Raw genomic sequence first — 12,124 nt, forward strand, 5'->3', positions numbered from 1 at the left:
TGTCTATGAGGAGATCCGCCATCTTTGTACTCTCCGCCCCCTCTGTGTCTATGAGGAGATCCGCCATCTTTGCACTCTTCTCCCCCTCTGTCTATGAGGAGATCCGCCATCTTTGTACTCTCCACCCCCTCTGTCTATGAGGAGATCCGCCATCTTTGTACTCTCCACCCCCTCTGTGTCTATGAGGAGATCCGCCATCTTTGTACTCTCCGCCTCCCTCCATTTCCCGCATTGCCCGATTTGAATGGGGCGGACATTTTGTTTCGCCCATTCTTCTCAATAAAGTTTTTTTTTCCCTACCATTCAACGCGCCACCATTCTAGTGCCTTCTGCCGGGCGGGCGTGGCCAAAATCCTCCCTCTGATTGGGCCCTGGTGTTGTCAGTCACGGGAGGCAGGACAGTTCTTTGACCAGCGATTGGTTGTGAAGAGGGTAGGGGCGGGTGTATAGCACGGAAGGCCGCGATTGGGCAGGTTGCCGGCGTTTATAGCCAATAGACGGTTGCTTTGTTGGTCTACTGTCTGTGCCTCGAGGGTCGAGCGGGTGTTCATTGTCCGGGAGCGTGTGAGGAACTTCCATCGGAAACATGAGGTACGGGAGCCGGCGGGGAGATGGGACGGTGGCGGCCGGGCTCTCCATTCATCGTGACATCTGTCCTCCGATCCCGGGACCCCTCATAGCGGCGTGGTCGGCCATTTTCTATGGAAGTCTGAGCGCCCCCCGGTACAGGCCGCAACACCACCGGGGAAAAAAAATTGTCACCCCAATATCCGTGCGGGCGGGCCCGCGAGACAATTACCCAGCCCCGGTTTTGTTTCTCACTCATGCGGTTCATTGAAAGCGGAGCGGGCCGGTGTGATCGTTTGTGGGGTTCTGTAAAAGAGGGATTTGTGGTCCCTGCCGGTGATACTGTCGGTGTGCGGGGAGGGGGTGATATGTGCCCGGTGGAGGCGGGAAGGAAGGAGAGCGTGGCTGAGTCCGGTGTCACATCCGCCGGCGTGTTAAACAAGCGGTGCGGGCGGGCCTACGAAACGGGAGAGGATAGATTTGCCGGCTCTGTATAAAAGCATTGCGGGCCTATAATTGTAATATTGGTTTTATGTTTCTCATCCATGGGCTGGATATAAAAGCGTTGCGGGCGGGCCTATAATGGATGTAATATTGATTTTATGTTTCTCATCCATGGGCTCGGTATAAAAGCATTGCGGGCGGGCCTATAATTATAATATTGGTTTTATGTTTCTCATCCATGGGCTGGATATAAAAGCGTTGCGGGCGGGCCTATAATTATAATATTGGTTTTATGTTTCTCATCCATGGGCTGGATATAAAAGCGTTGCGGGCGGGCCTATAATTATAATATTGATTTTATGTTTCTCATCCATGGGCTGGATATAAAAGTCCTCCCAGGGGATGGAAACGCGACATTCAAACACGCTTTAGCTGCGTCACGCGTTTTGCGTCTTCTGACCGTTAAAATGAACGCCAAAGGTAGCCAAAGTGATTTCGGGGCGCTTTTCCGTTAAACACTTCCTTTCCAAACAAACCGGTTTGGTTTTTAACTCCTCGGCGTATGCTGATCTGGGGGGGAGGGGGCGGGGTTGCGTTTTTACTGCCGCCTCGCGGAAAGGCTCCGATCGCTGCTTGCGTTTGGGAACTTTCCAATCATGTGAAAGCAGATCGCGGTGAGCACGTGGACCTAAACCCCGCCTCCTGGGGGCCATGAACCCCTTAAAGGGCCGGGAGGTGCTGGCGACATGGGCAATGTGTGCCTGGCCCAACATGGAGGGGCTTTATGGGGGGGGCCCCCCAGGGTCTCTAGAAGCTGCCACTTTATTGCTCTTTGTGAATGGGGCCCTAAAGGCGGTATTTTCTATGACAGAACACGACCTAGCGGATGGTTTTGCGTAGAGCGGCCCTAGTCCTCGGGTCCCCCGCTGTTGCCCCTGGCTCCTCCCACTCTTAACCAGTGACCCCCAATGGCAGGCTACTTGCTACGGGGACACTTATGTGTGCTCGCTCCCGAGCATGCTCCATGTCCGTAAGACTCGGGTGCAACTTGCAACACAAATACACCCCCCCCCCCCCCCACGTTGGCTGTTGATTAGCCAGTTCCTGACGGCTACAGCGCGGTCAGCTAGTTCTGGGGGCGTCCATGAACGTCCTCCCAGAACCGAGCACACGAACTGATCACATGACTAAGGAACGAGCCAATCAGTCGCGTTTACCATGTGACCAGCTGTGCCCAATCACGGCTTATTACCGGGTAAATGGCGGTTATCGGAAGTTGTCGTCTTTTGCTGACAGCGTGAGAAGGGCCGGTATGCCGCATTTCACATGGGATGTCTACACTGGTCATCGGTGTCCTGGTGGTCAGTGTGGCCCCATCAGTGCGGCTCCTCATTAGTGCTGCCTGTTAGCGGCCCCTCACTAGTGCTCCTTGGTGGTGGCCAACGGTGGCCCCTCGGTGGTGGCCCCAAGCAGTTGGCTCCTTGGTGGTGGCTCCTCCTTGGTGGTGGTGGCCCCCCCCCCCCTGGCGGGTGGCTCCTCCTTGGTGGTGGTGCCCCCCCCCCCTGGCGGGTGGCTCCTCCTTGGTGGTGGTGCCCCCCCCCCCCCCTGGCGGGTGGCTCCTCCTTGGTGGTGGCCCCCCCCCCCCAGGCGGGTGGCTCCTCCTTGGTGGTGGTGGCCCCCCCCCCCCCCCCCCCAGGCGGGTGGCTCCTCCTTGGTGGTGGTGGCCCCCCCCCCCCCCCCCAGGCGGGTGGCTCCTCCTTGGCGGTGGTGGCCCCCCCCCCCCCCAGGCGGGTGGCTCCTCCTTGGCGGTGGTGGCCCCCCCCCCCCCCAGGCGGGTGGCTCCTCCTTGGTGGTGGTGGCCCCCCCCAGGGGGGGGGGGGGGCCACCACCACCAAGGAGGAGCGGGTGGCTCCTCCTTGGTGGTGGTGGCCCCCCCCCCCCCCCCCAGGCGGGTGGCTCCTCCTTGGTGGTGCCCATCACTTGTCTATACACCATGGAATCTGCCCCCCACTTCTGCTCTTGGCACAGTAAGAACTCCTAGCAGATGCTTGTGTGCCCCATTCACACCGCATTGCTGCCATGCCACATAAAGGAAGTGTAGCTTTGTACACTCCAAGTACAGATGGGGGGGAGTGAACATGGTATGACCCATCACTAGCCGGCATGCCGAAGTGCATTGGTGTGAGCGGGCTCATAGGGGGGCGTATCGGATGCACACTGTGTGCCTTTAGTGTTCTCTAAATGCTTCGGTGTCGCATCTCTTGTCTGGTCAAGTTGGGCCGGTGCAGCTCGTGGTGCATGGGGTGAACGAGCCATTACCTGGGAGGGTCCACCTGCAATGTGGTGGGGGTGGGATGGAAACTGGGGGTGTTAGTCTTGTCATGTGTGGTGCACCACCTGCCGCAGATGAAACCTCGAAGAGTTTAAAGTCCATCAAATGTCTTGTAATGGTTTTACCTTCGAGGGACGATGGCTGCCATTGGAAGGGGTGGGGGGGTCAGGGGGGTGAGATCTGCTGTAGAAGCTCTAATCTCATGTTTTCTGTCTGCAGGGGAGAACGAGGCCGCGGAGGACGAGGACGTTTTGGATCCAGAGTGGGACCCGGCACTGGGTAACTATCTCACCCTCAGTTCTATCCAGGAGAAAGGCCTTCGTATTGGCCGATCGGTCCTCCCTTTACACGGTCACCCTTGGCATTGGCTTTGGTTAAGTGATGTAATTGGCCGTGCGCAGAAAGCAAAAATCGTTTGGGACCTGGGCCCCTTGAGATGTTTGGTCCTGCCCCATGGAGGCCAGCTCAGCCCCCTCTGAGGCATTTGGTCCTTCCGCAGTGGGTCCTCCCTGAGATGTTTGGTCTTGTCCCATTGAACTTCACTCGTGGTTCTCTCTTGGCCCACTTGGCTTTTTGCTGTTGAAGTTGGCCACTTGTCCTTCAGATCTGTTCAGATGTCTCCATGTTGGCTGTAGCCCAAGGGTGTCAAACTGGTGGCCCTCCAGCTGTTGAAAATCTACGAGTCCCATCATGCCTCTGCCTTTTTGGGAGTAATGCTTGTAACTGTCAATCTTGCAATGCCTGGGAGTGGCCCAGTCTAATGATGTATCCAGTTGTCTGAAGTCAGAATGTAGTGTATGTGGTGCCCTTGGATGGGAGGTCTAATGGACCGGTATGGTCCTGGGTGGTGGCCTTGGATGTGGGGTCTAATTAATGGCTATGGTCCTGGGTTGGTGGTCTTGGGTAGGATGGCTAATGGATGGCTATGGTCCTGGGTGGTGGGGTGGCTTTTTGGGTGAGACTGCTATGGTCCTGGGTGGTGGGGTGGCTTTGGGTGAGACTGCTATGGTCCTGGGTGGTGGGGTGGCTTTGGGTGAGACTGCTATGGTCCTGGATGGTGGGGTCTCTTTGGGTGAGACGGCTATGTTCCTGGGTGGTGGGGTGGCTTTGGGTGAGACGGCTATGGTCCTGGGTGGTGGGGTGGCTTTTTGGGTGAGACGGTTATGGTCCTGGGTGGTGGGGTGGCTTTGGGTGAGACGGCTATGGTCCTGGGTGGTGGGGTGGCTTTGGGTGAGACGGCTATGGTCCTGGGTGGTGGGGTGGCTTTGGGTGAGACGGCTATGGTCCTGGGTGGTGGGGTGGCTTTGGGAGAGACGACTATGGTCCTGGGTGGTGGGGTGGCTTTGGGTGAGACGGTTATTGTCCTGGGTGGTGGGGTGGCTTTGGGTGAGACGGCTATGGTCCTGGGTGGTGGGTTAGCTTTGGGTGAGGTGGCTTTGGGTGAGATGGCTATGGTCCCGGGTGGCTTTGGGTGAGATGGCTATGGTCCCGGGTGGCTTTGGGTGAGATGGCTATGGTCCCGGGTGGCTTTGGGTGAGATGGCTATGGTCCCGGGTGGCTTTGGGTGAGATGGCTATGGTCCCGGGTGGCTTTGGGTGAGATGGCTATGGTCCCGGGTGGCTTTGGGTGAGATGGCTATGGTCCCGGGTGGCTTTGGGTGAGATGGCTATGGTCCCGGGTGGCTTTGGGTGAGATGGCTATGGTCCCGGGTGGCTTTGGGTGAGATGGCTATGGTCCCGGGTGGCTTTGGGTGAGATGGCTATGGTCCCGGGTGGCTTTGGGTGAGATGGCTATGGTCCCGGGTGGCTTTGGGTGAGGTGGCTATGGTCCCGGGTGGCTTTGGGTGAGGTGGCTATGGTCCCGGGTGGTGGGGTGGCTTTGGGTGAGGTGGCTATGGTCCTGGGTGGTGGCTTTGGGTGGGAATCCTCAGTATGGCTCCTCCTACATGTGATATCTTGATGCCAATTTAGCAATTCTGTAACCCTTTTTCCCGTCTCTCCAGGTTCAGGCCCTTCGTCCCGCACATTCCATTCGATTTCCATGTGGTGAGTATCTCTCCTCTCATCGTCTTTATCCAGATTCGGGGGTTCTTTCCTTCCTAAGCCCTTTTTCTTCTCCATCAGTGTGAAATGGCGTTCCCCCGCGTCAAGCCCGCCCCGGATGACGCCCTCTTCAGTGAAGCCTTGCTCAAACGAAACCAAGACCTCGCACCAACAGCTGCAGAGCAGGTAGATGTCCACTTGGACTTCATGGGGTTGGCTGTATGGAGTCTCTGATTTGTTCAGTTGTAACATGGGTGGGCAGGGTTCCTGGAGCTGGGGGTCATCAAGCGCCTAGAACTGTGGGCCAAGCTCTTCTGGACCTTCCAGTTCAGTGGAAATGCCAGTCTTCTGGTTTAGAGGGTTCATAGCTCCCGGTTGGTCTTGGGCCTGACTGACTTTCCTGGTTTGGCGTGATCTACAAAAAATGGAGGTTTCGGCAAAGGGGTGTGATGGGGTGCTAGGACCGTATGATATTAAGGGAAACAAAGTCCTTTTTTTTATGGGCACCACCTTCTACGAGGTTCCTAGTTTTATGCAGGACACTGACCTGAAGCTGCTTCTTCTTCCAGGCCTCCATCCTTTCACTGGTAACAAAAATCAACAACGTCGTCGATAACCTGATTGTGGCCCCAGGAAACTTCGAAGTGGTAAGTTCCCCGTTTATTGGGTTGACTTCTGGATTTCTAGGAAAAAGCTGAGAGATTGATAGAGTGAGATCCTGGAATGAGACCTTGTCCACCGCCCAGGATTGTCCTGTACAGATGGGGAGGAGCCAAAAATGGCAGAAAACTGCATCCGTGGCGATCAATCTGTTCATACGATTGGTTGGGAATATTGCATGTGGGAAATCCAACACTTGGCGACCCTAAAACCTCCAGTGCACATCGCTGGATTGAGATGGGGCTTAGGTGTTGGGGGAGGGGGACTGCTACAACCACTCTAACCTTCAGGAATGGCCATTTGAAGCCGGGTTCTCGGTATGTCTTAGACGGGGCCGGACACTGACGGGTTGGGCCCCTAGCTGACTCTAGTTGAGGAAAGTCTGAGCCAGCTTTGAATGGTAGGGAAACTTGGGGTCCATCTTGGTTAAGGGAAGGTGAGGAAACTAATGGTGGTCTCCAGAATCCGGGGCTGGTGATGACATCTTGGGTTGCTGTGGTATAATTTCCTCTCCTCTTGCAGCAAATTGAAGAAGTGCGACAGGTCGGCTCGTACAAGAAAGGAACAATGACCACCGTGCACAATGTGGCAGATCTGGTTGTCATCCTGAAGATCCTCCCCACATGTAAGTTTAAAACTTGTTACAGCCACTCTTCTCCTCCTGACCCCTCCACCCCCCTGGGCACCTCCTCCTGACCCCTCCACCCCCCTGGGCTCCGATCTCTCTCCTCATCACCCTTTTCTTGCTTGTTACAGTGGAAGCCGTCGCAGCCCTCGGAATGAAAGTAGTTGAAACCCTCAGAACACAGGAGCCCTCTGAAGGTAAGGCGTGCCCCAGCTTTGTAAAATCTGAAATCGAAAAGTCTATTTGACCACAAGATGCCGGCACATAGCTCCTAGCTGTGAGCTGGACTTCTAAACCAATAGGAGACTCTTAATCTGCCGTCCACTGGCCTGTGGTTTTTTGTTTGTGTTTTTTTTTGGTCCTCCAATGCATGGTCCTGTTCTTATATCTTCAGTGGTCCTCCAGATGCATGGGGGCCCTTCCTCCTCGTAGCTTCAGAGGTCCTCCCGATGCATGGGGCCCTTCCTCCTCGTAGCTTCAGAGGTCCTTCCGATGCATGGGGGCCCTCCCTCCCTCGTAGCTTCAGTGGTCCTCCCGATGCATGGGGGCCCTCCCTCCCTCGTAGCTTCAGTGGTCCTCCCGATGCATGGGGCCCTCCCTCCCTCGTAGCTTCAGTGGTCCTCCCGATGCATGGGGCCCTCCCCTCCTTGTAGCTTCAGAGGTCCTTTCCGATGCATGGGGGCCCTCCCTCCCCGTAGCTTCAGTGGTCCTCCCGATGCATGGGGGCCCTCCCTCCCCGTAGCTTCAGTGGTCCTCCCGATGCATGGGGGCCCTCCCTCCCCGTAGCTTCAGTGGTCCTCCCGATGCATGGGGGCCCTCCCTCCCCGTAGCTTCAGTGGTCCTCCCGATGCATGGGGGCCCTCCCTCCCCGTAGCTTCAGTGGTCCTCCCGATGCATGGGGGCCCTCCCTCCCCGTAGCTTCAGTGGTCCTCCGGATGCATGGGGGCCCTCCCTCCTCGTAGCTTCAGAGGTCCTTCCGATGCATGGGGCCCTTCCTCCTCGTAGCTTCAGAGGTCCTTCCGATGCATGGGGCCCTTCCTCCTCGTAGCTTCAGTGGTTCTCCCGATGCATGGGGGCCCTCCCCTCCTTGTAGCTTCAGTGGTCCTCCCGATGCATGGGGCCCTTCCTCCTCGTAGCTTCAGTGGTCCTCCCGATGCATGGGGGCCCTCCCTCCCCGTAGCTTCAGTGGTCCTCCCGATGCATGGGGGCCCTCCCTCCCCGTAGCTTCAGTGGTCCTCCCGATGCATGGGGGCCCTCCCTCCCCGTAGCTTCAGTGGTCCTCCCGATGCATGGGGGCCCTCCCTCCCCCGTAGCTTCAGTGGTCCTCCCGATGCATGGGGGCCCTCCCTCCCCCGTAGCTTCAGTGGTCCTCCCGATGCATGGGGGCCCTCCCTCCCCGTAGCTTCAGTGGTCCTCCGGATGCATGGGGGCCCTCCCTCCCCGTAGCTTCAGTGGTCCTCCGGATGCATGGGGCCCTTCCTCCTCGTAGCTTCAGAGGTCCTTCCGATGCATGGGGCCCTTCCTCCTCGTAGCTTCAGTGGTTCTCCCGATGCATGGGGGCCCTCCCCTCCTTGTAGCTTCAGTGGTCCTCCCGATGCATGGGGCCCTTCCTCCTCGTAGCTTCAGAGGTCCTTCCGATGCATGGGGGCCCTCCCTCCCTCGTAGCTTCAGTGGTCCTCCCGATGCATGGGGCCCTCCCTCCCTCGTAGCTTCAGTGGTCCTCCCGATGCATGGGGCCCTCCCCTCCTTGTAGCTTCAGAGGTCCTTTCCGATGCATGGGGGCCCTCCCTCCCCGTAGCTTCAGTGGTCCTCCCGATGCATGGGGGCCCTCCCTCCCCGTAGCTTCAGTGGTCCTCCGGATGCATGGGGGCCCTCCCTCCTCGTAGCTTCAGAGGTCCTTCCGATGCATGGGGCCCTTCCTCCTCGTAGCTTCAGAGGTCCTTCCGATGCATGGGGGCCCTCCCTCCCCGTAGCTTCAGTGGTCCTCCCGATGCATGGGGGCCCTCCCTCCCCGTAGCTTCAGTGGTCCTCCCGATGCATGGGGGCCCTCCCTCCCCGTAGCTTCAGTGGTCCTCCCGATGCATGGGGGCCCTCCCTCCCCGTAGCTTCAGTGGTCCTCCCGATGCATGGGGGCCCTCCCTCCCCGTAGCTTCAGTGGTCCTCCCGATGCATGGGGGCCCTCCCTCCTCGTAGCTTCAGAGGTCCTCGCCAGTGCGCACAGATTTGCTCAGTCTTGACTATTTTCTTCCAGTACTTTCTATGCTCACAAACGAAACCGGCTTTGAGATCAGCTCTGCTGATGCCACTGTGAAAATCCTCATCACCACCATCCCTCCAAACCTGAGGAAGCTGGATCCCGAGTTGCACTGTAAGTAAAGTCCTCGTCGTCGTCATCTTCTGCTCCTCCTTGTCCTCTTCTTCTGCTCCTCACTCTCTGCTCCCCCCTTCTCAGTGGACATCAAGGTTCTACAGAGCGCCCTGGCAGCCGTCCGACACGCTCGTTGGTTTGAAGAGAACGCCTCCCACTCCACGTGAGTACAGCCTAGGGTTGGCGGGGAGGGGAACTGAAGATCTTTGGGGGAACGATCACTTTTGCGAATGCACTTGGGTGGCTTTGCTCAGTTAATTTTCTAACTTTTTTGTGTATGAACATGAAAAGGTTTTAGGTTGTCGGTGTCACGAGGTGGAAGCATTTCCTGTTAGCCTCTTGTTTCTGTAATCGCTTACACCGCTCTCCTCTCCCCTCAGCGTGAAGGTTCTGATCCGATTGCTCAAGGATTTGCGGTCACGATTCTTGGGCTTTGAACCCCTCACCCCCTGGATTCTGGACCTTTTGGCTCATTACGCCGTCATGAACAACCCTTCCAGGCAGCCGCTGGCTCTCAATATTGCCTACAGGTAAGGACGAGGGGCAGGAGGGGACATTGTTGGTTTTAGGAAGAGAAGTTGGGGAGGGGACAGTGAGGGGGTGTTAGGAGCTGATAGGGGAATTTGGGGGGGAGGGGGTGTTAGGAGGAAGAGAAGCTGGTGAGGGGACATTGTCCGGGAGGGCGTATTGGGAAAAGCTGCTGAGGGGGACATTGTTAGGGAGTATGTATGTTGGGAGAAGCTGGTGGAAGGGGGACATTGTTGGGAGAAGCTGGTGGAAGGGGGACGTTGTTGGGAGAAGCTGGTGGAAGGGGGACGTTGTTGGGAGAAGCTGGTGGAAGGGGGACGTTGTTGGGAGAAGCTGGTGGAAGGGGGACGTTGTTGGGAGAAGCTGGTGGAAGGGGGACGTTGTTGGGAGAAGCTGGTGGAAGGGGGACGTTGTTGGGAGAAGCTGGTGGAAGGGGGACGTTGTTGGGAGAAGCTGGTGGAAGGGGGACGTTGTTGGGAGAAGCTGGTGGAAGGGGGACGTTGTTGGGAGAAGCTGGTGGAAGGGGGACGTTGTTGGGAGAAGCTGGTGGAAGGGGGACGTTGTTGGGAGAAGCTGGTGGAAGGGGGACGTTGTTGGGAGAAGCTGGTGGAAGGGGGACGTTGTTGGGAGAAGCTGGTGGAAGGGGGACGTTGTTGGGAGAAGCTGGTGGAAGGTGGCCGTTGCTGGGGGAAGGTGGCCGTTGCTGGGGGAAGGTGGCCGTTGCTGGGGGAAGCTGGAGGAAGGTGGACCTTGTTGGGAGAAGGGGACATTGTTGGGAGAAGGGGACATTGTTGGGAGAAGCTGGAGGAAGGGGGACTTTGTTGGGAGAAGGGGACATTGTTGGGAGAAGCTTGAGGAAGGGGGACTTTGTTGGGCCAAGCTGGCGACCAGAGATGAGATGTGTCTTCCCTCCATAGGCGGTGCCTCCAGATCCTGGCTGCTGGCCTCTTCCTCCCCGGCTCTGTAGGGATTACCGATCCTTGTGAGAGCGGAAACTTCAGAGTTCACACCGTGATGACCCTGGAACAGCAGGTGAGGACCGAACGGCTGCTACTGAGGCTTTCCGTGAAGTATGAATTGTACCACCAGCCCTTCCCAGACATGTGCAGTAATTCCTGGTCTCTCCTCCCTCTTCCAGGACATGGTATGTTACACCGCTCAGACATTGGTCCGCATCCTGTCTCACGGAGGATACCGCAAGATCCTTGGCCTGGAGGGTGACGCAGGTGGTAAGTGGAGGGAGTGCCGAAATCTGATCTTTCAATGGGGAAAATTGGTTTTTAGAGGTTGGCATTGCCCAGCAATTGGGATGCTGGGTTTTATTTAGTATGTGCTGGAGAAAGTCCTGTTACCAGGATTCATGAACTACTGCTGACTGTATGGGACTAGCACCTCCTACTAGGTTTTTATCCATACACAATGTGTGGTCACTGACAGGAAGTGACTGAATTTTCCCAACACCGGGGACAAGAAGGCAATAACTGGTCATTCTGACCCTCCCTTGCTCCTACTGTCCATACAGGATGGTAGCGTAGTGTGGACTCCCAGTGGTAATGCAGCAGCAGTTAATGCCTCTTAGTGGTGTGCTTGGTTGGGGTGGTGGGTGCCAACACAGTTGTGTAGAACAACCTTTGACCATGGAGCCACCACTGCATGGGGGCAAATATTGCTGTGGGGTTCAATTCTCATCACTTTTTTTCCTTTTTGTTGCAGCTCTGGCCACAGAAATGTCCACCTGGGATGGAGTTATCGTGACTCCATCAGAGAAGGCCTATGAGAGACCTCCGGAGAAGAAAGAGGGTGAGGAGGAGGAGACGACCCATGAGATCCCAGAGGGAACAGAGGAGGAGGAGAACATGGAGACACAGGAGTGATACAAAAGGTAGTCCTGTCTTAGGACAGCAGGCTGCACATGACCAGCGGGATCTAGTACAAGGGGGGAGATTTTCTACATAAAGGGTTAAATTGATGGTTTTAGGTTTGGAACATTATGGGTTTAGCACCTTGCCAGTCTTGTACCCCTTACTTTATAGACCCTTTAATAGTGAAGTAATGACAGTTCTCCCCTAAAAATGGCAGTTGTTGTTTTTTTAACCTTGTCTGCTCTCTGGACCAGTCTTAACCTTTTTTTTATTGTTTCATTTTTTCCTCCTGCAGATTGTGGTCCCTCCAAAGGCAGAAGATAAGGTCTATTCTTGGACCAAGGTCCCTCCCCCGCCATGTTCTTTGTTGTACCCCCCACTTGTGTTGTGAATTATTTTATACTGTAGACATTTTGTTTGTTGCAGACGACAATAAATTTTTATTTCCACCGTTCTTAACACATCTTGTGTAGAGTGATTTTGTACAACTCCTCATGTCTCGGTTCACGTTACTGCTACCTAGAAGTTGCGTGACTTGCGGTGCAACTTTGCTAGGCAACGCAAGTACTACTCTGAAGCAACTTTCAGGGAAGGCCTGGGTAGTCTCCCTGTCGAAGTCTCCCTGTCGAAGTCTCCCTGTCGAAGTCTCCCTGTCGAAGTCTCCCTGTCGAAGTCTCCCTGTCGAAGTCTCCCTGT

The 12,124-nt window shown here is 56.3% G+C and overlaps 1 protein-coding gene across 1 annotated transcript; it reads left to right on the forward strand.

The window, feature by feature from the left end:
- Nucleotides 1-442: 442 nt before the first annotated feature.
- Nucleotides 443-11,889, forward strand: LOC149433053 (interleukin enhancer-binding factor 2 homolog). The gene is made up of 14 exons (XM_089664703.1): nucleotides 443-591; nucleotides 3,563-3,622; nucleotides 5,346-5,388; nucleotides 5,467-5,571; nucleotides 5,955-6,032; nucleotides 6,568-6,670; nucleotides 6,802-6,867; nucleotides 8,922-9,038; nucleotides 9,123-9,201; nucleotides 9,419-9,568; nucleotides 10,484-10,598; nucleotides 10,705-10,795; nucleotides 11,280-11,448; nucleotides 11,724-11,889. The coding sequence occupies exons 1-13, from the start codon at nucleotides 587-589 to the stop codon at nucleotides 11,438-11,440; spliced, it is 1,173 nt and encodes a 390-aa protein (XP_089520829.1). The 5' UTR covers nucleotides 443-586; the 3' UTR covers nucleotides 11,441-11,448; nucleotides 11,724-11,889.
- Nucleotides 11,890-12,124: the final 235 nt, after the last annotated feature.

Source organism: Staurois parvus, unplaced genomic scaffold, assembly GCF_062004578.1.
Source record: "Staurois parvus isolate SC_StPar_1 unplaced genomic scaffold, SC_StPar_1.0 ptg002003l, whole genome shotgun sequence".
Classification (NCBI taxonomy): Eukaryota; Metazoa; Chordata; class Amphibia; order Anura; family Ranidae; genus Staurois; species Staurois parvus.